The sequence below is a fragment of the Aspergillus karnatakaensis genome (genome assembly GCF_047715665.1).
Source record: "Aspergillus karnatakaensis strain CBS 102800 unplaced genomic scaffold BJY04scaffold_88, whole genome shotgun sequence".
Taxonomy (NCBI): Eukaryota; Fungi; Ascomycota; class Eurotiomycetes; order Eurotiales; family Aspergillaceae; genus Aspergillus; species Aspergillus karnatakaensis.
This window is the reverse complement of record NW_027395800.1, coordinates 63,240-89,876: the sequence shown is the minus strand read 5'-3', so window position 1 is coordinate 89,876 and position 26,637 is coordinate 63,240. Positions and strand designations below refer to the sequence as shown.

At 51.8% G+C, this 26,637-nt stretch overlaps 13 protein-coding genes across 13 annotated transcripts; 8 read left to right on the top strand and 5 right to left on the bottom strand.

Annotated features, from left to right (window-relative positions):
• Window positions 1-144: 144 nt before the first annotated feature.
• On the bottom strand, window positions 145-948 carry BJY04DRAFT_211546 (SDR family NAD(P)-dependent oxidoreductase; the record flags this gene model as incomplete). The annotated part of the gene is made up of 2 exons (XM_073714425.1): window positions 145-349; window positions 401-948. 2 exons carry the CDS (start codon window positions 946-948, stop codon window positions 145-147), a joined length of 753 nt encoding a protein of 250 aa, XP_073564965.1.
• A 1,448-nt stretch (window positions 949-2,396) lies between these two features.
• Window positions 2,397-3,280, top strand: BJY04DRAFT_211545 (alpha/beta hydrolase; the record flags this gene model as incomplete). The annotated part of the gene is made up of 3 exons (XM_073714424.1): window positions 2,397-2,846; window positions 2,915-3,018; window positions 3,067-3,280. 3 exons carry the CDS (start codon window positions 2,397-2,399, stop codon window positions 3,278-3,280), a joined length of 768 nt encoding a protein of 255 aa, XP_073564964.1.
• Window positions 3,281-3,392: 112 nt separating this feature from the next.
• Window positions 3,393-4,230, bottom strand: BJY04DRAFT_224344 (uncharacterized protein; the record flags this gene model as incomplete). The annotated part of the gene is made up of 2 exons (XM_073717936.1): window positions 3,393-4,068; window positions 4,118-4,230. 2 exons carry the CDS (start codon window positions 4,228-4,230, stop codon window positions 3,393-3,395), a joined length of 789 nt encoding a protein of 262 aa, XP_073564963.1.
• A 1,160-nt stretch (window positions 4,231-5,390) lies between these two features.
• Window positions 5,391-6,404, top strand: BJY04DRAFT_224343 (uncharacterized protein; the record flags this gene model as incomplete). The annotated part of the gene is made up of 2 exons (XM_073717935.1): window positions 5,391-6,205; window positions 6,269-6,404. The coding sequence occupies 2 exons, from the start codon at window positions 5,391-5,393 to the stop codon at window positions 6,402-6,404; spliced, it is 951 nt and encodes a 316-aa protein (XP_073564962.1).
• A 1,844-nt stretch (window positions 6,405-8,248) lies between these two features.
• Window positions 8,249-9,028, top strand: BJY04DRAFT_232913 (glutathione S-transferase family protein; the record flags this gene model as incomplete). Its single annotated transcript, XM_073719842.1, has 1 exon — window positions 8,249-9,028. One exon carries the CDS (start codon window positions 8,249-8,251, stop codon window positions 8,909-8,911), a length of 663 nt encoding a protein of 220 aa, XP_073564961.1. The 3' UTR covers window positions 8,912-9,028.
• Window positions 9,029-9,078: 50 nt separating this feature from the next.
• BJY04DRAFT_232911 (aminoglycoside phosphotransferase family protein) lies at window positions 9,079-10,284 on the top strand (the record flags this gene model as incomplete). The annotated part of the gene is made up of 2 exons (XM_073719841.1): window positions 9,079-9,300; window positions 9,353-10,284. 2 exons carry the CDS (start codon window positions 9,079-9,081, stop codon window positions 9,836-9,838), a joined length of 708 nt encoding a protein of 235 aa, XP_073564960.1. The 3' UTR covers window positions 9,839-10,284.
• A 2,578-nt stretch (window positions 10,285-12,862) lies between these two features.
• On the top strand, window positions 12,863-14,706 carry BJY04DRAFT_224340 (cytochrome P450; the record flags this gene model as incomplete). Its single annotated transcript, XM_073717934.1, has 6 exons — window positions 12,863-13,117; window positions 13,165-13,281; window positions 13,335-13,422; window positions 13,478-13,546; window positions 13,621-14,229; window positions 14,288-14,706. 6 exons carry the CDS (start codon window positions 12,863-12,865, stop codon window positions 14,704-14,706), a joined length of 1,557 nt encoding a protein of 518 aa, XP_073564959.1.
• A 1,156-nt stretch (window positions 14,707-15,862) lies between these two features.
• BJY04DRAFT_224339 (uncharacterized protein) lies at window positions 15,863-16,534 on the bottom strand (the record flags this gene model as incomplete). The annotated part of the gene is made up of 2 exons (XM_073717933.1): window positions 15,863-16,398; window positions 16,447-16,534. 2 exons carry the CDS (start codon window positions 16,532-16,534, stop codon window positions 15,863-15,865), a joined length of 624 nt encoding a protein of 207 aa, XP_073564958.1.
• A 580-nt stretch (window positions 16,535-17,114) lies between these two features.
• Window positions 17,115-17,505, bottom strand: BJY04DRAFT_224338 (uncharacterized protein; the record flags this gene model as incomplete). The annotated part of the gene is made up of 2 exons (XM_073717932.1): window positions 17,115-17,389; window positions 17,442-17,505. The coding sequence occupies 2 exons, from the start codon at window positions 17,503-17,505 to the stop codon at window positions 17,115-17,117; spliced, it is 339 nt and encodes a 112-aa protein (XP_073564957.1).
• A 1,289-nt stretch (window positions 17,506-18,794) lies between these two features.
• On the top strand, window positions 18,795-21,095 carry BJY04DRAFT_224337 (fungal specific transcription factor domain-containing protein; the record flags this gene model as incomplete). Its single annotated transcript, XM_073717931.1, has 3 exons — window positions 18,795-18,834; window positions 18,891-19,453; window positions 19,500-21,095. The coding sequence occupies 3 exons, from the start codon at window positions 18,795-18,797 to the stop codon at window positions 21,093-21,095; spliced, it is 2,199 nt and encodes a 732-aa protein (XP_073564956.1).
• Window positions 21,096-21,226: 131 nt separating this feature from the next.
• Window positions 21,227-22,919, bottom strand: BJY04DRAFT_232907 (transcription factor domain-containing protein; the record flags this gene model as incomplete). The annotated part of the gene is made up of 3 exons (XM_073719840.1): window positions 21,227-22,129; window positions 22,174-22,264; window positions 22,318-22,919. 3 exons carry the CDS (start codon window positions 22,917-22,919, stop codon window positions 21,227-21,229), a joined length of 1,596 nt encoding a protein of 531 aa, XP_073564955.1.
• A 469-nt stretch (window positions 22,920-23,388) lies between these two features.
• Window positions 23,389-24,407, top strand: BJY04DRAFT_211540 (aromatic alcohol reductase; the record flags this gene model as incomplete). Its single annotated transcript, XM_073714423.1, has 3 exons — window positions 23,389-23,424; window positions 23,470-23,883; window positions 23,934-24,407. 3 exons carry the CDS (start codon window positions 23,389-23,391, stop codon window positions 24,405-24,407), a joined length of 924 nt encoding a protein of 307 aa, XP_073564954.1.
• Window positions 24,408-24,827: 420 nt separating this feature from the next.
• Window positions 24,828-26,454, top strand: BJY04DRAFT_211539 (uncharacterized protein; the record flags this gene model as incomplete). Its single annotated transcript, XM_073714422.1, has 3 exons — window positions 24,828-25,523; window positions 25,576-25,710; window positions 25,759-26,454. 3 exons carry the CDS (start codon window positions 24,828-24,830, stop codon window positions 26,452-26,454), a joined length of 1,527 nt encoding a protein of 508 aa, XP_073564953.1.
• Between the last annotated feature and the right edge of the window lie 183 nt (window positions 26,455-26,637).

The window sequence follows — 26,637 nt, the reverse complement described above, 5'->3', positions numbered from 1 at the left end:
GGGCGTGTGAGACATAGCTGGGGAGGGGGCGTTTAGGGTGGTGCAGGTGCCGGAGGCTTAGTTTTGAGTAGGCCTTGGTGTCAAAGAATTGAAATTTGTTTCTATTCTAGCTTCTAGGCTAGGCTATGGGGGGTGATTCTGCCATTACGCGAGCAGCCCTCCATCAATTGAATATGAAGTGCCAGTTACAAACGAGGCATCGTCGCTCAGTAGGAAAGCAATCACCTTTGCAACCTCAGCTGGCTCTGCGAGGCGGGGAATCGGCGTCGACTCCTCAACGGCTTTGTTGATGAACTCGTTTCCAGGCAGAGCTGCTAAGTCCTGGAACATAGGTGTATCAATGTTGCCGCTTCGGTGAGTCAGTATAGTTTCGCACAAAGAATTCAAGGAAAGCACATACGGGATTACCACATTCACCCTAATACCTTCCTTCCCCATCTCCTTCGCCGCCGTCTTCGTCAAGCCGATAACGCCATGCTTCGCCGCCGCATAAGCCCCAAACCTCGGGTTGCCAATAAGTCCAGCATAAGACGAAACGTTCACAATACTGCCTCCAGAACTCAAGTTCCTTAACTCCTCTCTCATGCAGTACATCGTGCCCGTGAGATTCACCCGGATGATCTTATCCCAGTCCTCAAGATCCTGGTTGATGAGTCTGCTGTCGTACCGTGCAGACTTGAATGCTGTCCCTGCAACGTTTGCTGCGCCGTCGAGACGACCGAAGTGTGACTTTGTGCTTTGGATCCATGATTGGACGGCATTGTAGTCAGAGACATCGAGTTGCGTGTAAAGCGTGCTTTCGGTGCCAAGGGTGGCTTTTGCGGACTGGAGGCTTTGCTTGGAGATATCGCTGATTGAAACCTTTGCACCTTTCGAGAGGAGGATCTTGCTGAGGGCGAGGCCGATGCCGCTTGCGCCGCCGGTGATTGCGTAGACGCGGTTTTCCATTGTGGGTTGGTGGGTATTGAATGGCTGATGGATGTTTCTGGAGGCAATGGTTGGTATTGACACATTGGAAAGACTTTGGGCGCCATTTATAGGTCTCTGTTCACCATCAACTACGTAATTCAGGGTTATCCCCATGAATGGATCATATGGAGCTGCTTATGGAGTGGAGTAGCCGTTCCCCACATCTACATGCAAGTCGCTTACGCGCTGGGCCTGGTCGATCCATGGATAGGATGATTTTCAATCGGGTGATCTTCGGGATATACTTTTCTTCAACCCCAGCTGAAGTCAATGTGTGATTAGCTATGTCAGGGCAAGTGAGTCATACTTGAGTGTTAACCCCGAGATACCCCATAGCATTGGCTGACGGTTGTCCTTGCAGACAAAGCAGATCGCAAGACTTCTCTCTCAGGTTGTCCTCACATCCCTCAAGGTGTTTGACGCGAGGTTTTTTTCCATGGCAGCCATATTATCTTGCCTGCACTGCTTGATGCCGGTTGTCAGTCGTCCAAGGTTCTCGTCGCAGCGAGAGGCACCGCAGCAGCAAACCGACAACTGCAGTTAATACCTTGGTGTACACTTCAGAGTCTGAAAGAACCACCATAAATATACTCTGGCTGCTCGTCTACCTAGAGTGTCACAGTCGTGATTGGCTAATATGGATGATCTAGCGAGCCCGGACAGTGACATAGTCAAGCACAGGAGGGCAAAGACCCCGCCATCATTCCCATACTCAGATTCCACGAAGACTCAAATCCTCGAAAGTGAGATTACCTAGGCTCGCCCAACAGTGTCGAGCTGATATATATCTCGCAATAGAAATCTTTGCACTGTCAATGGGCCGGATCGGATCCAATTCCCGGTTTGCAGGCGGAGGATTCTCCGAACCATAGGCAGCCACGCAAAAGAAAGCTGATCGAAGCCCTTCGGAGCCGGAGATTGTATTGACTGCGCGGCCGCTCCAGAGCGACAAAGAGACTTCCGGGCGAGGGCCAGAGTCCGAACGCCACCAACAGCTCAAACCGGCCTGAGCCAATGGCAACCCGAAGGGCTCGTTGAACTGACCTCGGGACGCACAGCATTGGTCTCCGGGTTGACTTTCTTTGATCGGAAAAAGCAATTATTGGTGATGGAACTCTGCCCCGGCAGAGATGAGCAGGCATGAGCCAATGGTGTTGAGAAATAACAGAGCCGCTGTGATGATTGAGTGAATGTTGCTTTGTTGTTGGGCTGGAACTGAAGTCCTGTGAAAGAGCAACACAATCCATTCAACCTTGGTGAGTAAGTGAATGTAGTCTTTGTGGCAACTTAACACTTCTGTCCCCATACCATCCCCAACTTCCTTCACTCACCCACCACACTCACCCACCACACTCCTCATGACAACCTCTGCAACCACAGTAACAATGGCTTCCCTCCTTGAATCATTCCTCAACACCATCGCCGGCATGTGGTCAACCCCCCACCCAAAACCAAAACCAACAATCGTCTTCGTCCCCGGAGGCTGGCACTCCCCAAGCGCCTACGACGCCCTTCTTCCTCTTCTCCACCGCGCCGGATACCCCACGACGTACGTTTACCTCCCCAGCGTCGGTGCCGCAGCGCCCGTAACTTTCGAAGACGATGTCGCCGCTGTCCGCAGAGTTGTGGCTGGCCTCGTCAAGCTCGGCAGAGAGGTGGTTCTGGTTTCTCACTCATACGGCGCAGCACCCGCGACAGAAGCAGTCAAGGGACTCACGAGGGACGACAGAAAGAAGGAAAAACTTGGAGGTGGCGTGGCGCAGTTGGTGTATATTGCTGCGATTGTTCCTACCAAAGGGGCATCCTCGTACGAGGCGTTTGGTCCGTTCACTCCGAGGGAGGAGGGGGGATCTTGGATGGTTATAAAGGATTTGGGGGTACGACTTTCATTTTGGATCGTCTAACTTGCAAGGCTGAACACCCACTGACCTGACATCCAATTTAGGATGGGTTTACGGCCATTGACAATCCCGGGGAGTGCTTCTACCATGACCTCGAGCCCGAGATTGCCGAGTATCACGCTTCCTTGCTGCAGGGGCATTGTTCCGTGTATGTATCTCTATTGTTCCTGATCAACGGTAGCTAATGAAGATGTAGTGCTGGTGCCGGTGCCCTGACCTACCCTGCTTATCATGACGTCTCCGCTGCGTACATCTACTGCGAGGATGATCGGGCGTTTCCACTCGATCGCCAGCAACGAATCGTTCGGGATACGGCTATCAAGCGCACAGTGTCCCTGAAGACGAGCCACTCCCCGTTTCTTTCCCAGCCCGATAGGGTGGTCATGTTTATTCGGGAGGTTGTGGAGTAATTACCTGTGGGCGGCTTATGAACAGGGGCAACGGGGTCGGTCGATTGAGTGGTTACGGGTGGGCTTGAAGCAGATACCCTTGAGTTTTATCCTCTTGTATGTATCTACGCCTCTAAGTTGTGCTTTTTAGTCCCATATTCAGATGCTCAAATGCAATCCTTCCGGCCGCATCCTGAAATGCTCCACTCCACATGACGCGCTCAAGCTGCTCCTTGGTCTCCTCCCAGGTGAGGCTATCCCCGATTGTCTGCCACATCTGCAGCATCCACGTCTCTTCAACCACCGCCGTAAACACAGACATCGCACATATTACGACCACCCATCTTATCAACGGGCTCAGCTCAGGTCTATGAGCGATGTTGATTGACCAACAGCTCGAGCGAAGCCGCTCAGCGATGTAGCAGTGCCTGTCCCACCGTCCTGGGAGATGGAACATCGTCGTCAGGTACGCAAGCAGCGTAAAGCACATACAGCTGGACAGATCGTCATCAAGTGTCCGAGGTAGCTGCAGCAATCGGTCCTGGAAAGATGCAATGGTTGCAAAGAACTCGGATTCGGTGCAGCGCTGGTTCGAGTGGCTAGCGTAGTCGGTAAACCTGGCGTAATACTGCATCTCACGGAAGATTGTCAGCAGGAGAGGGTTGACGGAGCCCCGTAGGTTGAGCTCATTATAGCGCTCCGGCGTCGATGCAGGAAACGATGCGAGGTCATACTGAAAGCGGCTGTAACCAACTGGGTATGTGCAGATGAAATTGGTTGAACCGGTGTTGAGAGCGTGAAGGTCGACTCTGAGGGCTATTAACAAGGGACATGCTGTCAATCGTTCGATCTATTTACCTTTTAATGTAAAGTCCGATGGTGTTGTGCAGACTTCCGAGGCCGCCGCGTATGCGCATCATCGCCTGTAGGCCTAAGAGGTGTGCACCCGCCCCGCGATAGTCATTGTTCATGCAGCAAAAGATCGCCAACGTGGAAACGACGATGATTATCGACTCGCTAGTTGCGCTGGGACTATGTGAGGAAAGACTCCGATTAAGTAATTGAATCGTTTTCTGTAAGTTGAGATATGTGGCAGGGGTGTGTGCCGGTTCCTGGCGGCTGAAATCCTGGACGGCAGAGGCCGCAAAGAGTGTGCATTGAAGAAAAAGACAAAGAGTGTGCATTGAAGAAAAAGAGGATCTTGAACGAGTAGCTGGGCCCTGCTTGTATCTGTAAAGCCTGTGTCAACGCAGCGCTCGACCTGACCCATTGTTGTTGCGAGATATCCCATAACTAGATACAATTAGTGGCCGATCGCTCAGAGGGTGGTGACTCGGGGTTCCCACAGTTAGGCAGCTGGGTTTTGGTTTCATTCGGAATTTCAAAGGCCAGTATGAGCATGGACAGCCCTGAAGGGGGTAAGGAGAGTGTAGGTCTCCTGGAACTTGATCGAACCAAGTGGTCTTTTGCTCCTCTCTGGGGCCGCAAGACCCCTATTTTTCGGTTTTTGCCGCGCATACAGTGGCTCCTAATCACCCTCCTATCGGCAGATCTGGTCGGTCTACCAAAGCCATTGATCTCAACAAATGCGAACTCGGCTGCGGAGTCATCCATGGCGCAATGTTCCAATAGGTCGCCGGCAGGTGCCGCCGGATAGACATGGGTAGGCGGGAGGAAGACGTCTCAAGGAACCGGGAAGGGACACGCATCGCTTTATTTAGGTAGATGCCCACCAGATTGTTGCCTGATTCTAGTTTAGCCCGATTGCCTAGACAGTCTTTCTGCTTTTTAGGCTTTTCTTGCTAGCCAATTAACCAATGCCTCGCGGTCCGTCTTCTTTGTCCGCCACCGGCTCGGGCTGCCTAGGGCGATCAATCACCAAGCTCACCATCACAGACACAGATTACGGATTACTTGCAGACGAAGTCTAGCCCAGGCTTACAATATGAACTCCGAAACTACCAGTACATTTGGACTGGCTTTGGCGAACATATAAAAGCAGAAACTCGCCAAACCTTGGCTAATATCAGGAGCTTTTGCAGCGTCGTCGTAGTCAACAACCGCTTTTTCGGATGCAGACCATTGTTGATCTTCTGACCTTAGCATTCTCTGCCATTTATTCTCCAAGATAATGTTCAGCCGTCGTCGAACACCGTCAGATCTCAGCGGACAGACAGCCATCATTACTGGCGGTTACACGAGGCTAGGATATGTCTGTGCCAATGCGCTGCTGTCCAGGAGTCTTTCACACCTCATCATCACAGTCAGAGACGAGAAGAAAGGTCAAGAGGTGGTTGTGGCACTACAGCAGCTGTACCCAGCGGCGAACTATGAAGTCTGGTTGCTCGATGTCCACTCAAACGACTCTATTTTGGCATTCGCGCAGAGATGTGAGGAGCTGCGACAAATCGATTGCGTAGCTTTGAACGCCGGCCTTGCGACAGGGAACTTCACCTTCAAGGGCAACACAAAACTTGAAGAAACCTTCGATGTCGACTATTTCTCTACTGTCCTCGTCACATTCCTCCTTCTCCCAGTCCTCGGAGCCAAGCGATCGTCAAGTCGACCAGCACGTCTAACGTTGGTTTGCACAGAAGCGTGTCAGCCTCCTGATCTCAAGAGACAAACATCCCAACCGGCGCATCTTGACAGCCTTTACGAGGAGGACTCCGAGCACTACCCCACGACAAAGCTGCATCTCTCGATGTTCATCCAAAAGCTCAAGGAAAAGGTTAACCGCCGTGATGTTACAGTCGATATTGCGGGTTTTGACCATGCGCGCAATTCGGAGGAGGATAGTCAAGCGCTTGACTGTCTGGAACGAAGAACCTCTGTCGTGCAATATCTGTTCGCTAGGAGCGCAGCTTGGGTGTGTCTTGGACCGGCGGCCGCGAAGTTTGATGCCACTGATCCGACCCGGTTCACTTTGAACCATGATTTACACCCGTAAGTTTTTGTTTTTTTTTTTTCGCTGTGTCCTGTCGGGTCTAGACCACTACTAACTTTCAGGTGGTGGCTTTCCAGAATCATGCAGACGCCAGAGGCTAGGAGCATTTCCGATGGCCTGTGGGAGGTGACTCTCGATAAGTTGGATTGGGCAGATGCTCGCGGTCTGCTGGCATTACTGGCAGGGAATTCCGCTTGATAATGGTTTTAAGGCAGTTTGAGTTTGCTGTCATGGTGGTGTGCTCCATCTTGAGCCACTAGGATTGTTCTAGAAGACTGTCTCTTCACCATCGTGCTTCGAGTCATCCAACTTCCCAAATGGCGTAGTAGACTAGATTTCAAAGTATATAACCTGTCGAATCCCACGTTAGAAACAGCGACGACGATTGAGCAGTCATTACTCCCAAAGTCTGCAGCACGAAATGCTTTACTTCATTGCTAAGGCCGGACTCATTTTGCTCGCCAATGTCGCGAGTTGGTACTTGATGGGTTGGATCTGGGCTCTGTAATGCGGATCCTTCTTAGTGCGTTCCAACACAGTTGTCATGCTACGAATAGTCACTGCTAATTTCGGCATACAGTATTGGAAACTCTCGCTGGATTTTGACTTACAATGGACACGATCATCAATCATCCCGATGTATACTATTGCGGCTGGACTGGAGAAACAAATCGAGGCATGACGGGATGTAGTGGACTTACTAGGAGGACAAATGTACTTTGCTAGCGAAATAGCACTGCAAGTTCAACCACATTCTAACTTCTGTCTCTGTTGCCTTCCGGTCCGTAGTCCCGTCAGTCGGCAACAGCTAGCGACGGCCTTTCATTCCGATCAAATCAGCACCCACGCATGAATCCCGTGCCTATATTCCAATTTCAGGTTATATGGTACCATCACCCACAATTCCGTCCAAAGCCTATCTCTCTATTGCCTATATACGCCAGCTACATTGTTGCTCTCTCGTATAATGTTGCGTTGCAAAGCCGAGAATCATACCATCCCATCTCTAGTCCCACCTGAACAGACCAGATCGGTGTCGCAATGTCAACCCATGCCAAAGCCCTGCTTGCAATCGCTGTTGTACTTATCATCTTGATTGGGGGCACGATGGGGTGTGCTTATGGTTCCAAGCTGATCAAGATGCCAAGATAATGTGAGTGCTTATCTTGCCTGTCAGGCTGGATATGGTTCACGGACTTACTTGCATCTCTTCCCCTAGCTGATGTACGATCACCCGGTGACTTCTTCCGAGAATCAATACTTGCTTGTGGCAAACGACGTACGATACAGTACCTCGAGAGACATCCTACGTTACCAAGCAAGGTCAAAGGGGTAGTGGAACCGGTCATATCTTTGAGGAAGCGCTGTGTGATAATCTGGATGTGTGGTCTGGCTGATGGTCCGGCTGATGGTCTGGGACAACGGGGTGTTCATTCTTAGCATTCGTATCTACTTTACGGTTATGGCTCGCAGGATTGTTATTGATTTTCGTTACTGTTGTGATGGACAATCCAGCCGGGCGCTTCTTTACGAGTTTTGGTTTCGTTTTCGAGGAGTTTGAGAGGGGAGAATACGGTATGCATTCTAGGGTTGGTCTGCGGAGCAATAGTGCTCAGTAATTCAAGTTATAGTAATGGGACTATTCTTATGCTCGGATATGCGCGATGGTTTTCGGGTAGATCTAAGGGATTTGGCATTTGTTGGAAATACAAGACAGCTCTGCGTTTGAGTGAGATCTTCCCGCACTTTATTACTGGACGTGCACCAACGACAACACATCCCATGTCTTAAGGCCTCATCGGCAACTGGGTCAAATCCCGAACGGCTGCAGTCTGCCTCGACTATTTTAAAATGACGTTGAGGCTCAAGACCGTTCGCAATTCGTCAGCGAAACCCCAAGCCCGGTGGGATAGGGCAGCTTAATAATAAAAATGCAATACGACTACACCCGGTGGGCGTTTTTATATCATTTAAAAAGTCTAGCAGTCACTTGAGATTTCCTCCATGAATCATTACTACCACCAGCCTTCTGAACTACAACCATGTCCACACTCAAATTCTTCTACGCCCCCGGCGCCTGCTCCCTCGCACCACACATCCTCCTCCTGTCCTCTGGGCTAGATTTTACCGCAATCCGAATCGAATATGATGGTGTTGAAGTGCAATTTCCTGCTGAATTCCGTGCCATCAATTCCAAAATGAAAGTTCCTGTTCTGGTTGTCGACAACGAAACCATCACCGAACTGCCCGCAATCTGCACCGCTATCTCAAATCTCGCTCCAGCAAAGGGTCTCATGGGAAAAACACCGATGGAGAATGTCCGGGTCCTGGAATGGCTAAACTTTCTCTCCGGGACGGTGCATTCGACTGGGTATGGGCTTTTCTTTAGGCCTTGGCGGTGGACGACCTCGGAAGATGAGGGCGTGATTCTGGGGGTTAAGGACAAAGCGAGAGAGGCTTTGTTAAAGCATTTTGCGTTTATTGAGGGGAGATTAGCTGAAAGGACGACCAAAGAGTTTGCGGTTGGGGAGCAGTTGACGGCTGTGGACGGGTTACTGTATGTGATGTATCGGTGGGCGAAGGGGAGTGGGTTTGATTTGAAGGTTTATCCCGAGTTTGGAGGGGTAGTTGAGAGGGTGGAAAAGGTGGAGAGTGTACGGGCTGTCGTTGAGACCGAAAGATTGAAATTTGTTGATGGTTTGTAAGAGTGACCATTATATATTTTCCACGCAATCAGATTGAGAATCCGAGTGTTGATGTCAAGAGCCAAGGCCTGGTCACGTGCGCACGGCGCATTGTCCACCTCGCCGCTTCGACTCTACTCCTCTCGCTTTCCTCACTTCATCATCTCCATCCACTGACTTGTCCGAGAATGGCGTCAGAGGAAGGGGAGGAAGGGGAGGTCCTCCATTCTCTCTTCGCTCGCAAGGTTGTCCGCATCATTGATTCTTTGGTGGTGAAATATGGTCCCAATTTGCGACCGTCTGAAGGAGAGACTCTCCGTTTCATTGCCGACAACACCACAATTCCCGTCCCGAAACTTCACGAGGTCAGACGCAACGGTGACAAGGTTACGGCAATCGTGATGGACTACGTTCCCGCCAAGAGGCTCGATAAGGCGTGGGAGGCCTTTTGGTTCCGAGCAGAAAGATTTTGTTGCTGAGCAGCTTCGGTCATACGTTTTACAACTCCGAGAACTGAAGGGGGATGGAAAGTACATCGGCTCTCTGGGGGGTGGTAAAGCCATCATTGGGTACATTGCACGCCTCGAAGGAGGTCCATTCGAATCGGAAGAAGAGTTCAACCAGTTCGTTCTAAGTGACCTGCTTCGCGGTATTCCAGATCTTATGCGGCATTATGCTAAATACGCCCTTACTACTGGCCATGAGATCGTCTTCACCCACGCTGATCTTGCGCCTCGAAATATCATGGTCGACGACACAGGACGTGTAACTGGGATTATCGACTGGGAGGAATCCGGCTGGTACCCCGAGTATTGGGAGCATAACAAAGCGATGCGGGATTTTAAACCAATGCCGAATTGGCCGGAGTATCTCGCTCGGATCGTGCCGCCGCAGTATGAGAAGGAGTACATTGGGTTTTCCTGGTTATCTCGACTTCTACGCAGTTGACTCTGTGCTACTGTCCATGATCGTCTCCCGAGGTCCCCTCCCTCACGTTCTCGATTGAGCATCGGCCTCGTTGGGCTCACATCGCCCGGAATACCTTCACCACAAACCATTTTCTATTTGGGGGATACCTAACCAAACCTTGGCACTCTTTGAATGAAGTAATAGGGTGCAGAGAATACCCCTGTAGATGGCCAGTGCGTTTGGAATAACCGCCGCAAGCAGGAGGAGATGGGCGAGGCGCTTTGAGCCTTGCAGCCTTTGGTGCCTCTTTGCTTGACGCTGATCGCACCAGAGCCGCTGCACGGCCCCGGGAGCCAGTCAGTCACGCCTGTCAACGAGAATAACTTAATGCATGCTTGCTTATTCACTGCTCGCTGGCATCGACGCACAGGCAGCGGTATCTTTTATCTACTGGCTGGCAGAGAGCAACGCGTGGCCTAGGCGCTAATGCTGCACCCCCTCTCAAGGCGCCTTCCAATCCAAGTCTGGGCGACTGGACGATCGTTGATGTTTCGCTGCGGCGCTGCGGACAGCGGCGCAGGTTGGGCTGTACTGGACAGTCTCGAGTGAGGCGATCATCACAAAGAAGTAAGCGCCCCGGGGAAGCAGCTGTGGTGGGTTTTGCGGCGTATAATGTGCGTGGGTCCTGTCAGGAGAGACTTCAACCCAGTGATGTTTGCTATACCGGATGCAGATGTGAATGTCCGGCAGTCCTGTGGTGAAGTGAAATGACTGTTGGGAAGCGTTGGGCGCTGCGTCTGTGTTGTCCGACTCGAGGGATGTTAGGATGCACTGGCTAGCACTGGATGTAAAAAGTACCTGTGCAATGCTGCAGCAGGCGCCGTGGGGGTTATGGCTATGACATAGAAAGCGTTCAGGTCTAACATGAAGAGATATTGCTGGGTATAAACGGCAGCAGTCACATCCATATGCTCGGCGACTAGGTTAAACAGAACATACTCATTATTACAATGTCTAGCAAGGCAGGTAGTTTTGACCAATGATAATGGCAATGGACTGACGTACACCAATCCTGGGAGCCTTCCTACTGACAACAAGACTAGCATGATTAAGCTTGTCTTGGTGCCACTCCATGCGAAGGGCACAAAAATAGCCCTGGAGGCCAGAGGGCAGCAGCGAGGCCAAACATGGGATATCTAGCGCGCCGCAGGTTTATTAACAGCACGACGTGTTTACAAGCTGAGAGACGATGGCACAGCACAAAGTCTTTTCTCACCAGTGGAACACACATGACATCTCAAGGATCTCCGCCCTGGAGCTCCACAAGGCAGATGATGATGCATGATAAAAATCCATTTGTCGTGAAAGCTCCAATAGCTCAACAGCACACTATCTAGAGTGTGCTCCGCAGACTGTCCTAAAACCGTAGCTCATATTACCAGTGCGACTTTCGAGCAATGTCGCTAATATGCAGTTAGTCAAAATATATCAACTCCTGAGGACGCAGCCTGTTACAGATACCGATACCTGTTCGTGATAGTCGAAAGGAACCCTCTTGACACATAGAGTACCCCCGTTGTCCGGAGACTTGGGATGTTCTATGTGCTTAGATAAGCTCGGAGATAGGGCTGTCACATGATATAGGGCTGGAGGGAGATACACATTCTTCTTGTTCAAACACTCAGCTGAGCGGCTGTGAAAGCGCGACCCGAGTGTCAGTGACACTCTCAATCTGGCGCGACAAAGATATAACACGTGAACAGGTTGGCTGGGGAGAATGGGTGTTGAAATTATCAGTAGCAGATATGTTGCCATGCAACTCGAATTGTGCCAGGAATCTCAAAAGTAAAGGCTGTTGGTGTAGGGCCTGCGGATAAATATCTCCGGCTGGGGTTAGGTAAGTGGACATTCTGCAGGCCTGCAAGGGGTGGAGGTAAGGAGTGGCCGGACGACAAGATGAACAAGCATCAACTACGCAGGCTTGGCCTGAGAAGAAGGATAGAATATGTTTACCCTAGCACGCATCATCGCGGTAGAACGCATAGTACACTGGATCGTGTTGACGTTCTAGTGGGTAGCGAGTACATTGTCTCTTCCACCTGCCTTGAGAGCCAACTTTTTTAATTATGACAGCCGCCACCGCGTGTAAAACAACCTTTAACTGCGGAGATGGGCATGGTCAGCGGAATTGTGGCTGTCAACAGCAGACCACTGTGCTCCACACTGTCTCCCACATAGGCCTATAGAGCACGTAGCTACATCCCAACGTGAGGCTTCAAGCATAGTATCCATCACAGCTTATTGTTCGGTCGTAGGCTGCCAGTGGAGTGCGGGACTAACCGATGTAGTCGAACCTTGAGGCAATCTTCAACATCAGTGTACGTCCCTGATTATAGCTCTCTACTAATGGCCCAGAATTCAGATAAGAATCATCACCATAAACCTATCCCTTGCCACGAACGCTGCGATCAACACGCTATACGCAGCTTGGCACAGCAGTACCCTGACATTCCCCATGAACTACGCGAGTCATACTATTTAGAGGCTGGGATGGTTTTGACTAGTATATCTCCTCGGCCTAGACCGCTCAGCGCATCTGGCTCCTGTACAGCCCGTATTTGCCGATCATAGTCCTGGCACACTTGCGATGCAAATGTGATGTCTTTAGTCGCTCGGAAGATATCACCCGGACTAGATTCTGCATGACCTCGTAGGGGAATGCATGGAGCGCGATTTATCACAACGCCCTTGCGTAACCCCTATCTCTTTACCCCTTTCCCCGCTTATCCACTGGTTCTGACAGCGCGAGCGATCCCGCAGACAGCCCCGTGAAGTATGCGGTGGCTGGCTCGGATTCTTCAGGATGTTTATCGATTCTTCCTTGAACTCAGAAGCTACTCCACGATCTGACCAAGCTGTACCAGCTATCTTATTTGAAAGAGCTACCACCGTGATGTAGCGCAGCGCTCTGTTCATCTTTCTCATGTTCTCGGTTGAGAAGGTGCAACCGGGAACTGCCCAGCAATCACTTCAGTCTCAGCCATCATCCTCCACTTCACCAAGATGGGCTTCTTGATCTGGTCTCTACCTAGCCTGGAGGTACTCTCCTTTACGAGCTCCCAGCTTCAGGATGCGCTTTCCCTGTGGTTGGTATTGTCCTGTACTCTTTTGGTCCTGGGGTGGGACTTTCTGCGTAACAAATCTGCCCGGAAGATTCCGTTCGTCGACACCCGGGGACGATGGGAGTACACCTACACAGGGGCCAAGCGGCGCTTTGTGACGGATGGAGCGGAAATCATTGCCTCAGGACTTGAGAAGGTATGAACTGTGGTCCCGTGCTGCTCGTCTTATTGACTCTTCTGCAGTATCCGTTATTCTATACAATAACCGACAAAGGCCTTCAATTGATTCTATCCGGGGAGTATGCCGATGAGATCCAGCGTCGCGACGATTCTTTCAGCCGCCTCGAGTCTTTCGAAACGGTAATTATTAGCAGTATGTATCTTGGCCACTGAACACTGATCTGTATGGGTAGGATTGGTACGCTCGCATGTCGTCGGCCAACGGTAAATCACATGCAGCGTTCGCAAGACATCTGGCCTCGAAACTTACAACAGTAATGCGTAAGAGCTCACCCAGATGATGTGCACTTTGGGGCGCACTAACCAAGCGGTGTAGCGGCATTGATCCAGCCTCTGTCGGAAGAGGTAGGTATAGCACTGAGGGCAAGCTTGACGGATAAGCAGGGTATGTGACTGTCAGATCCTGCAATTTCCCCCTTCTCGAGTATGTGCAAACGCTAAATGGGCTCTGTATTTCAGAATGGTCCGAGATCCCTTTATCTCGGACCATGGTTAGGATCATCTCGCAGACTTCGACGCGTGCCTTTGCCGGGCAAGGCTTATGCCGCAACTCGAAGTGGATTGAATCATCGACTACACTCGCCCACAGTATACTCGCAGTCACACAGCGCCTTTACGAGTGGCCCAGGTCATTGCACGGTTTGGTCACTTGGTTTGAGCCTTCTGCGCGGCAACTCCGGTGCCGCACCAAGGAGTGCCAACGCCTTTTCGAGTCGCTGCTAGAAATCTGGCGTCAAATGATCAAGGAGGATGGAAATGAAGGAGATCAGCGGCAGCCGGAGTTCAACCTCATGGACACCATGCTCGAATCGCCAGATGTGAAGGAGAAGCCCGATAATCTATTCATGGCGCAATTAGCGCTGGCGCTGGCGGCGGTTCATTCCACTACAGACATCCTGGGAAAGGTCATACTGGATCTCGCTCGCAACCCACATATGATTGAACCCCTTCGACAAGAAATCATCTCGGTGGTCGGTCAGAGGGGGCTAGGCATTGACACCGTTTCGGAACTGAAACTGCTCGACAGCGTCTTGAAGGAAACACAACGAATGAATCCCGTTAGTACTTGTAAGAACGCAGTACCATGCCCTATTGTCTAAGGCGACTTGACTGACAGCGATGATAGTACCAATACACCGGATCGCTACCCAAAAAGTAACCCTGAATGACGGCACAATCATCCCGCGAGGCACTGAAATCGCGCTGTCCACCAACCGCACGATGGACCCAGACATTCACGCATCCCCAGACAAATGGGACGGATACCGCTTCTTTAATATGCAGAAAACTAGCAGCGAAGAGAAATCCGGTCTCGTAGACCTCTCCTCTGACCACCTTGGATTCGGCTACGGAAAGCACGCCTGCCCCGGTCGATTCTTCGCCGCGCACGAGAGCAAGATCGTTCTTTGCCACATTTTGCTCAAGTACGATTGGACGCTAGTTGACCCGAGAGTTCCGAATATCGAGATGCGCGGGTGTTCGCCGATTGTCAACTCGGTTGTGAAGATTGCAGTGCGCCGCCGGAACAGCGAGATCGAGCTCTGAGGCTATCCTGGCTGGTACTCTGCTACTACTGTGTGAGAATGGAACATACGGGGGGTATGGAAGGCTTTTTGCAGTGTTGGCGGTAAGAATAATGACTGTAATTGACATTTATACATAATTTGTACTGTAATAGGGAGTGGATTTTTTTTTAGTTAGCTAATTCAAGCGATGTTCAGATAGTGAGCTTCTCAAGCCACAGCTATGACTGCCGCAAGTCGGATATAGCTCATCACCTCACCCATGTTTATGTCCTTGATTGAAGAAAATACGAGCGTGTCAATCGGACTACCCACATTCAGCCCGTGCAGCATTCCTCAAGCAAGGGCCACTGTCTGCACGGATGGCAACAATCACCCAATCTACCTGCGAGGTTGAGCAGCAAAAAGGAACAGGGTCTGGAGAGAAGAGTAGGAAGGAGTGAAAGATAGAAGACATGCTCGCTACTGCCTTTCCCAACCACTCTCAACTATGGATTCACCCCCTGGGTCGTTAGGCATACATTACATCAACCCCCTTGCGGATTTTACTTCCGAACGGCTTGACTATATGATATCACCAGTGCAACCCCTTGGGTCGTAGCAATATAGGTACCAGCGCACTTCCGCAAATGCTGCAGCTGATTGGCCTAGGACCGAGGAAATCCTCACCTACCCACCGCACCGCCGTATGCATAACCACGACTACAACTACAACCAACGGAATGACGTGAAGCATGTCTGTGCAACACCACGCTGCTACTTTGTACACAACGCCGGGACATTCCCCGACTGCCAAAATGTGGATCCGCCGGCTTGCGAGTCTGTAGTATTCTACCACACTCTTCTGATGAAGCAAAATGCGTGAGGATAGCATAATGATTTTGTATTATTCTGGAGTACAGAGACCTTTTAGTTCAAACAAGCACCAGAAAGCACTTCTGTAGCCTCGAACATTACAGTAGTTCCGGTCTAACTCCTTAGACGCCAGCGTACAGCACCGAACCCACACGAGAAGAATTGATCAAAAGCACTCAAGGAAAAAGCACCGATCAAAGAAAGAAAAAGCACTAACCGAAATAGCATTCATGTTATTCCTCCTCTCAATCCACAGTTGTAAGGTGGTACCTGAGACACCTCTACCAATCGCTAGAGAGCCTCAAAGTGTGAGGAACAAATGCTCATGGACTGGTCGCATCAGACGCAGGAACGGTATTCCCGTAGTCTCCGCCGAATCCAGCAAAGCCCTGGAGCCCAAAAGGGCTGACATTGCCAGTGTCGGAGGCAGCAGAGCCATACGAGCCGGGGGCAGCCCCATAGCCCTCAAGTCCAGCGGGAGCAGAGTAGTCGGAAGACTCAAGGCCACCCAAGAAGTTTGAATAATCAAAAGAAGCTGGCGGACTTCCTACCGCCGCAGTGGCTTCAGGGGAGACAGGAGCAGCTGTAGATACCGGCAAGCCTCCATACCCCCCGCTGCCTGGATATCCGGAGAACCCGGGGTAGCTATTTGCCCCTTGAGGGTTAATGGGAGAAGGCACGGCGGAGGGATTGCTGTTGGCTCCATAGCCGCCAGCGTAGCCACCTGAGTTGTAAAGGCCTGCCCATCCGGAAAAGCCCGCACCGGAAGGCGGGATGGTGTTGGCTGCGGGGGTCGCAGCTATGGTAGCGCTTGCTACTGCAGCTGGGGTGCTAGGCAGAGCTGTCGTGGGCGGTTCTGCTACTGATACATCAGATACTTTTCCGAATTAGGAGGGAGGGATCTTACCTTCATCTTCACCGCTGGCAGGGTGAACGGCAGGTAGGGCATAGGCATAGCCCAACATGCCAAGAATAGTCATATTCAATACTCTCATTTTGGACAGTTTAAACGCGACTGAAATGATTTGTGTGAAAGAAAGATATGTAGTGGGAAAGTAGGCCACAGCATGGTATGCGTCGCTCTTATATCCTCCGATTCCACGCCAGAAGGTCAGGAAGACGGGCACCAGCACAAACCCGCAGACATGGCCAGCTCATGTAAAACGATGTGTATATCGGATCCGGAAACCAAGTTACATTGAGACACATATGTCTTCGTCAATCATTTATAAAATGTACAGACAGTTTGGTTACGCACGAGCCGATCCTTGAACGGTGGTGCATTCGGCTGCATTCGGCAAGGAAAGTCTGCGAATTCACCACTATTCATTTGACTTCTAGAACAAGTGAGTATCTGGAAGCCCATGCTTACTCCCAAACATTTTCTCTAGCTGCAGGGGTAATTTAGAAAGTGCGGGTCTATGTCGTTGACGACTTGACTCCATATCCATAGCCAGACAGATTCCTAATATGTTTCGTTTGCGGATTCAAGCGCCCCCTCTCAGCATCCCTCCACTCTCTCCTGGCCAGCTCACCGTCTCCTCCTATCCGGGTTTGATATTCATCAGAAGCCACTCAGCGAAACAGACTAATTCCTGTGTTGTAGATTGATCCACAGCCGAAATAATCTTTTTCCCAGAGCCACCGACCGCACGCCGAGCCTTGAACGCCCATGGAGTCAAAAACATACCCAGGAACAGTCTTCTTTACAACTCGAGTAACAGATACAGATACGTCGACTTCCCCAAAGGTCAAAGTGTCACGCTTGGATGCGTCGAAATCCATCGGGATGAAGTAGCCGATATACTCGTCATTCACGGTTACTGCATGCGGGCAGGCAATGAGGATACCTATGTGGTAAGCATCCACCACAGCGTCTCTCCCATGCAGCTGCAGACATACTGCAAGCCGGTATGATCATCCATGACGGGCAGACAATCGGGGCCGACGACTTAGTCGAGGTCATCATCTAGTGTCCTAAGCTTCACGTCAGCGCAGAGGAGCATTGCACATACGAATGCGTAGATTGTGCTGAGTGTAGTATTCGAGCCGGCCTCGAGTAGTGTTCTGGAGATGCACGAGGCTTCGGCATCATTGAACACATCATTTCTTGGCTCGTGCAAACCTATGCAGAGAGATACTCCGCTGGATGCGGGCAAGGCGAGAAAGGTAGACAAACCGATAGAGACAGTATTTTACTTTCCAGGATTATTAAGCTTGATAGAATGAGAGTCGATAGCTTCACAAAGTCTACCGTATCTTCATGCGTAGAGATTGGGCTATAAAGGGCTCAACAAGCTTGTGCAAAATCGTCTAGCATGTACGGGAGTGGCTGTTCTGGGAAGTGACGTTATGAAGATACAAGATTCGAGCGCTGCTAACAGTCGTATGATTTCATTGAGAGACAATGTAGGCGAATACACTAGAACAGATATACCAGAGCGCTGGAGAGACACTCGTTTTTTATGCCCTTGTAGTGCATGTAGGCGTTGAGAATCGCCGAGAAGAGGACCAAGGCGGCGCAGATGCGCAATGCAATTTGTTGGACTAGGGGAAGGCCAGCCGGGTCGCATGATGCACTTTATCGCCTTTCTTGATCTTAAACGCATGTCGAAGTACTACATGAAGGCATAGACCTACCCCTGAGGAACCAATCGGACACGATGCTCTTCTTCCGCGGCAGACACCCCGAGGCCCGAGGACACCCGAGAAGGCGCCATGATTGGACGGAATAATCCAGCCCCATGCTGGGGAAACGCCAACGGCCAACAGCTTCACCACACACCAGACGACCAAGGAGGTTGAGGAATGTCCCAGCACAAGCCCGATAAGCCGATTTACGCAGCGAGACATCGCGTCAGCAACAAAGCGTGTCTCTGCCTGGGCTTGGAAGCCTTATAGCTCTCATGTAGGGCAAGGGATCGGGCAAATAGCGGCATCTCGGCCCTCGGGGTAATTCTCGCGAACTGCGGGGAAAAGGCCACATATCGCGACAAATCTGCAGCTCCCCGGCCTTCATCTCCGAGAGATCTTGCCAGCATCTCTGATAGCGAATCTTACTGCCACATGGACGAGTACAACGGCCCAGACTCTCCCGGCTCGCCCGGGGACCCGCCTCGGGGGCCGGAGGTCGGGCATGCATGCAACTCGTGCCGAAGACGAAAGCTTCGCTGTTCAAGGGAGCTGCCGGCCTGTCAGCATTGTCGGAAATCTGCTGCCGAATGTTATTACGAAACGAAGCGGGCCAAACCCGGCATGAAGGCGGGAGCATTGGACAATATCCATCGGCGGCTTGGTGGGTCTCTGGTGCTTGAGTCAGGCTGGGTTTTGACTGACGCACATACGTTGTAGACGCCTTGGAGCGTTCTGTCGGGAAACAGCAGGTAAAGTTGGAGAGTCTCGACGGTGAAGGACCCTACCGGCAAGAGGACTGCTCGGCGATACATACCGTTCTCTCCACCCTTACAACAAGCCTCCAGAATCTCAGCAAAAAAACACATTTGGCACAGTCCAGTAGCAATGACACCGGGTCTGCAAAGCGAAGGCGTATTGATGACGGTGACAGTGACTTCCATCATTTGCAGCCTCCTGGTCTTCCGCCTTTACCAGATGACGCCGTCCTCAGCCATGTTCTTGAATCGTACTTCATCTACGTACATCCATGGACCCCCATCATCCATGAAAGTCGTTTCCGTAGGCGGCTGATTGATGACGACCAAAGAGATAAGCTCCAGCTTGTCCTCCACTCGATGATACTCGTGGCTCGACGATACATCGAAGATAGAGATGCAGCAACATCACTCGAGAAGTCACTAAATGACTCTGACCAGACTCGCGACTGGCTGGTTTCACAGGCAATGAAGCAGCCGTCTGTTGAGAATCTGCAAGCGCTCGTTTTGATTGCAACCGATGACGTATGGTCCTCGCTCTTCTATCAGGTCGCCCACTAACCGGGAGTAGATTGCGACCGGTCGAGCCTCGCAGGCGTGGCCCCTTGTCGGATCACTGTCACGCATGGTCGAATATCTTCAGCTGACCGTCGAACACGATGAGGCCGTACAGCATCCATTCTCACAACCATATAAGTCGTTGCGTCCACCGGCCGACTGGACAGAGGCTGAAGAGCGGCGAAGAATATTTTGGAGCATTTTCGCCCTCGATCGCTTTTGCTCCGTCAGTATGGGGTGGAATACTAGCCTGACGGCGGATGATGTCCGCCGGCGGTTGCCATGCGATGGAATCACCTGGCGGAAGGAAGACCCGGTGGTGACTCCCTACTTCGGCATCTGGGATAAATCTGCTGGTCGAATTGGGAACCCTATTGCCTTCCTGCCTACCCATTCTGCCCCCTCTCGGCCAGTCGAAGACGAGACAGAGGCTCCGTCCGAAGCTGGCACGTCGCCTGGTGCAGCACCATCGGCAGTGGATATGGCCACTGTCGGGGCATACGCATATTGCATCGAGGCCACGGAATCGCTAAGTCGAGTCACAACATACTTTCTCCAACAGAAAGTCAATCTGAACGACCAAAAAGACTTTGGTGCCTGGCTTGTTCGGTTCAAGGAGCTGGACCTTCGCTTGGTTCACTGGAAAATGCTTCTTCCTCAAAAATGGACCGTCAACGTCGCGCAGCAAGGCTTGACGCGCATGGATCCCAACCTAACCCTCGCTCATGTCACCCACAATGCCTCGATGATCCTGTTGCATCAACCCATAGCATTTCCTTTACCCGAATGGCCCTTCAAAAGTCGCCTTCCCAGTCTTTGCAGTATGGACACCTGCCAGAGCGCCGCAGTCGAAGTCGCCTCCATCACAAGCCACTACTTGAAAAGTTCTCTCGCGACATCGCCGCTAAGTAGTCAGTTTGCATTCTGTCTCTTCATTGCAGCTCGAGCTCTTATGCTGTATTGGCAGCATACTCGGACTCAGGGGGGCGTCGCACCCGACTTCTGGGTTCTCATTCAGAGCCTTGATGCTTTGTCCACCAGGTCCTCTGGTATCATCACGTCCACATCGGCTCACCAGAACCTCGCGGCAAAGTATTCTTCGGTGCTGACTGAACTGCACAGACGCTGCACCCAAGACCCATCTTTCTCAATCAACATCGCCGGATACACCACGGAAATAACACATTCGGGGGACGAGGTGCAATCTCCTCGGCAAGCATTACCCGTGCCTGACAGATCGACTGGTAGTCAGGACCATAACTTGACGAACATGCCAGAGTCAAACAGAGACTTCCAATCTCCACATGAGCAGCCCAGCTTTTCAAGTCCCACCCAGCTGAGCAACAGGAAGAACAGCGCCCCCGCGCAACAAACCTTTGCGAGCCAGCGGCTTCCTGCTGTGGCTCCAAACGCATATTCACTAGGCATCGGCCTTGCCCCAGGAGCTAACGAGGTTCCAGGTTTACTGCAATCGGAGCTCAGTGGCAACTCGGATGACACTATGGCCATGTCACAGATGTTGCTTGATCAGCAGTTCACTGGATTGGATCGCGTTATCAGTTATAGTGATGGTTTGTTTGGTTCGGAGTATGATGGCGGTCGGTGGTGATATTGGCAGATGTAGCTAATCTCTCCAACCAAAGGTTACGTGATGATGAAACGTCCACTCCTAGCAGAGCCATTATGCGCTTGTTTTTTGGTCGCCGAGTAGCCGTAGGCGATGTTCAATCTCCCGCGAGGCTAAGTGTCTGCCAGTAATTCATCACGCAGCGCCAGAGCCTCCTGCCGGAGTCTCTCTATCCGCTGCCATCGGTGGTCGTGTCGTGTGGTCGCGACGCTCTTCCAGTAGCTGTACACAGCCTCCGCTATATTCCAGGCATGCTGCTCACTAACCCCAAGAGTTTGAATACGCAATAGCAGCAGTAGCTCGGTGAGTGCATCCCACTCGATGTAGGTCTGAAAGAGCCACAGCCACTGTGTTCCTTCCTCATATCGTCGGAGTGCCTCGGCCTCATGGAGAACTTCTATCCACCCCTGCATTTTGAGTAGTTTTTCTTCCTCGGTTTCATCCTCCATCGGGGTCGGATCTGTAATCATCAGTTTGATCTTTGCGAGAACAAGCCTGACAGACTTCACAAGGACATTGTCGAGGGGTATTTTGTCGTCACGTTGTGACAGGTATTGCTTCTCGATCCGGTCCTGAAAACAATCTATGGCCGCGCGCTTTTGATCCCCTGACATGTGTGCGTACTCATTGTCTCGGGAGAACTCATCAGAGAACACCAATTGTCGGGCAAAGTAACTGGTTTCAAAGCGCGTCAAACTGAAAAACATCTCTGTCCGGCCTTGAGCGGAGACAGGGGGTCTGCTCATTTGAGGGTGGAGGTCTGCGTCTGCTACGTTGGACGGCAACTGGGTGTTGAAGGACGACTCGAGGATGCAAGGCTCCGAATCGCGGTCCTCCGCTACTCGGGTGTCGAGGATCAGAAGCTGCCACCAGAGTCGCCGTCGCATTTCAGTCTCAAAAGGGGACAGTCTAAGGGCGGCTCCGTCTTTGTTCAGGTCCATCTTGAGAGCAATGCCAGCGGCCACTCCAACCAGTGAGTATACGTCAGGTCCGTCTTCATCACATCTTGCGGTGATCTAGACCGTTAGTCAGTTGGATATTCGTGGTGTGTGATTCATACTAGGTAGATAGAGAAAGCCTGCAACACGGTCATGTTTCTGCACTCGAGAAGGTTCTGATGGGACAGGCAGTACGTCACTGCAACTCCATACCTTATTCTGTCAGCTAATCTGCCCCAAACCAAAGGATTATGCTCATGGCTTACCGTTTCAACAAGACGCGTCTGTCCTCCTCGAGCTCGTTCTCGCAATCCTCGCGAGACATTGCTGCCACTGCCGCATAGTAAATTGCAAAAAGCAAACAATGCGATGCACGATTAAGCTTAGTCCGGCCGTGAATTGCCTTGACAACTAGTTTTTGCACGGTCGGGGTGTGGAATATCTTGATGAGGGGGTCGACGACATCCAAGTACCTCTGCCAGAGCACAGCCACCATTGGCGCAGCAGGCCGGAGAGATTCAATATCAATGTTTGGTTGGGGCTTCAGCAGAGCCGACACATTTTTGGGCGGACTTTGCAGTGGGTGTTCTGCTTTTCGTGACTCGTGGCTTCGGCGTCCGCTAGCTGCTGGGCCTGCAGTGGACTGGCGAGGTTCCGTCAACCCGGAAAGTCGCTTTTCCATGGCTCCAAGTTTCGTCTCGAGAGAAGCGACACGCGTCAGGGCATCTTCGTTTGGCAAGGGTCTCGCGGGGTATTTGCACTGAAGGCGCACCTTGACGCAGTAGCTGCACGGACGCGACCGGTCGCATTTGATCTTGCGGCGGCGACACTCCAGGCAGGAGCGACCGGGGGCAATTGCTCGTGGCATTCCGCAGGTGACCTCCAAGATCTCCAATAATCAACACTCAACTGCAGGTTAGATAACTAGTGTTCCCACCGGGCGAGCGTTGAACAGGGAGTTGAGAGGAGCTGAGAAATCGGGCGGAGATCTTATCGCTGAGTGGTGAGGACGGAGGCTGCAGGAGCTGTGATTGGCTACAGCGGAGAAAACGGACAAGCCTCCATTATGAGCGCACATGAGCCACCTGGATCTCTCAGCCTCACCTCCATTTCTCTTTCAAGTCATTCATTCCACTCTGAATAACCTCAGTTTCTGCTTTCTAATGACTGTACTATTTGTCAGTATTGCAAATGCCCTCCTCGGGGGGTTCCAGTGGTACGAGGAGACCGACCACGCTGGAGATATAAATATCGTGGGATGTACCACCAGTACCGCATACACATCAACAGATTCCTCAGCTTCTCCGTGGTCAAGACCGAACAATCGCCTCCTCACCATGTCTACTCCATCCAAGAACATTGCTTTCATCGGCGTAAGCACCCTGGCCATAGTCAAAACCATGCCCTAACCACTACAGGCCTCCGGCGCCATCGGTCGAATCCTTCTAGCAGCTCTGGTGGACGCGGGCTCGTTCAACATCACTGCCATTACACGCGCATCCAACAAAGCAACCTTCCCAGAAGGCGTCACCGTACGCAAATCGGACTTGTCCCACGCCGATCTCGTCGCAATACTCAACGGCCACGACACCGTGGTCTCCGCCGTAGGCGCAACCGGCTTTGCAGACCAGAAGAAGTTCATTGACGCTGCTATCGAAGCCGGCGTATCGAGGTTTCTTCCATCGGAATGGTCAGCAGATACTCAGAACGAAGCCGTCCTCGCCTTGCTTCCGCTCTTCAGGCAGAAGAAGGATGTTCTCGAGTATCTCCAGTCGAAGCAATCGGCTTCGTTTTCGTGGACTGGTGTAGCCTGTGCGGGTCTATTCGACTGGGTAGGATTTCTCCCTATGATGGTGGCAAGGTGTTGACTTACTGAATACAGGGCATTGCAAATGGCTTCTTCGGGTACGATATCGCTACAAAATCTGCCACCATATGGGACACCGGCGACAAGAAGTTCACCCTCACCAACCAGAAACAACTCGGCGACGCCCTCGTGTCTTTGCTGAGGCTGCCCGAGGCCACGGCCAACAAGTACCTGTATATATCCTCGGTTGAAACCAGCCAGAATGAGATTCTAGCTGCGTTAGAGTCGGCTACCTCTGCTTCTTGGACTGCCAAGAGGACTACTACAGACGATGAAGTGAGCGACGGCATCAAGTTGCTGCACGAAGGAGATTTTGGTGGTGCGCTGAAGCTTGTCCGGGCTACGGGGTACGGGGACCTTCCTGATATCGGCTCCAACTATGCAAAGGACAGGGTGTTGGCGCATGGACTGCTCGGATTGGAGGAAGAAAGTGTGCAGGAGACTATTGATAGGGTTGTGCGGGAGTTTAAGTCTGTTTGGGTGGTCTGATGTGACCAATAGAGGATAGAGACTGTTCTATATAGACTCCTTGTATACACAAATTGCAAACCCTTAATGTATCTCTCGGCCACCATGTAACTCTGTATTCTGGGCAATGCAAGCAAGGAGAATCCCCAAACGGGTGTGATCCCCGATCGCCGATCCCGCCTAGATTAATCGCCGACCTTGGGCGGCTGAGATTGGAGAACATTCAAAGGCTGACCTGTTGCAGTGCGGCTGTGATAGAAGTTATAACTGAAGGGTGCGACTGCCTTCGTGAAGAAAAGCCGCAGAATGGCCCCTTTCCCACCTGCACTCTTCACGAGTCCCCGTGGGGGCCAAATCCCAGCAGTCCTTTCCGACACGAATTGCATTCACCTGGGAGCCGACCCCTGTGATATCCAATTCTCACCTCGCGGACCTAATTCAATGCCATCCACGGACACCAACCAGGGACCCAAACCCAAACCCAAGCCCAAAAGCCGAGCCAAACCAGGCCCAAGCTTCATCTTCGTCGAGGCCCGCAACAGCCCCTCCGGCCGACCGCAGGACGAAGATGCGAAAGCCGCAATCCGACGCCAGGCTGCGCGCTCAGGACGCAAGCATCAGCAATTGCAACTGCAGACTCCAGACCCCAGCCGTGAGAATAGCCTCGCACCGGGACAGGGGCGTGTCGACGACGAATTACCCCTGACACTGACCCGCTGGAATCCACCTCTGCTTACCCCGCAGCCCGCAGCCGCTGGATATGAGGCATTGAAAGTCAAGTATAACTTTGACATCACCTATCTCAGCCCTCTGACTGATATCGCTTTGGGAAAGCTGGGATCGGTGATGATGCAGGAGAATCCAACCCTTGTTCGCCACTTGATTTCCCAGCATGATGCTTCGTTTCTGAGCTACCTGCCTAGTCGCTACGGGTCGTCTTTGTGTCTGGACGCTGCGATTGACTGCCTTGCTGCTGCGGCGGGCCAGATGTTTGGATCTCTGCGGCCGATAAGACCAGCTTCATTAAGCATGCTGTATGGAAGGGCACTGCAAAGCTTACAGGCTGCGCTCAACGATGGGAGTGCATATAAAAGCTCGGAAGTCTACTGTGCCACGCGGCTTTTGACGCTCTATGAGGTGGGTTCATTTATTATCAGTATGCCTAATTACAAGTCCTAACAGTAAATAGTTAATCAGCCATCCGGAGGCAGACCACCACATCCTGCACAGCAGGGGTGGAAGCAGGATCGTCCAACTCCGAGGACCCAAAAATCACACTACCCCGTTTGATTACATGCTGCTAAAGAGCCAGGGCCCATTCATTGTAAGTCAGATTTAGTAACGTGCTGTATATAACTTACTAACAATCCAGGTTGTCGACGCAATGTCCACCTCCGCTCATACCATCCTCGAAGCGCCAGAATGGCAAAGAGTCATGGAAGATGCCTCACAAGCAGAAACAGACCCCGACGCCAGCTCCTGGTGGGACCTATTTGCAGCAATAGCCCTTATGCCAGGGATGGTGGCCGACATGCTAGCATTCTGCAAACGCCACGTATCCCACGCACCCACTGACTCCCGGTACTTCGATGAAGGCGCCGACCTCCATGACCGAGCTAGGCGGCTGCGCAACAAATGCCATAAAGACCACGCGCACTACATGAGCAAAATACCTCACCGGCTGCCCCTGTACGCCGCCCCGATTGCCCCAGAATCTCCGGACCGCATCTGGATGCGTCTCTTTTACTTGACCGTCCCTATCCAGATGTGCCGTGCTATCGCGACCCTCTCCATCGACGAGTCAGAACGCGCTACCGCCGAAGCAGAAGCGCAGATGTTAGTGGCGCAAATGCTGCTTATACTGCGGACAGCGGAGAAGATAGACCCGGCTATGGCTTTTTACTTTGGCCAGCAAGAATGCGTGCCTGCCTCTGTGGTTCATACTAGGGCGTTGTTTGCGCCTGAAAACGAGCAGCCACCACCGGATGAGATAGGGAGGTATCTGGCGGATCGCTGGTTGAAATGGCAGGCTGCTATAATTGGGTTTATTGTGGATAATCTGAATTGAGTGGGTTGATTTGGCTTGAGCGCTGACTTTCTCGGAGTTTGGGTATGCTTGCTGTGCAGTGGCCATGTCTTCAAGCTCCAGAGCAACTGTCTCAACTCTTTTATCCGTACAGCTACTGCAGTCACACTCCAAACCTCCCCTCCCTTCGATCCCACAACCATGAATCCCGTCTCCACATATACC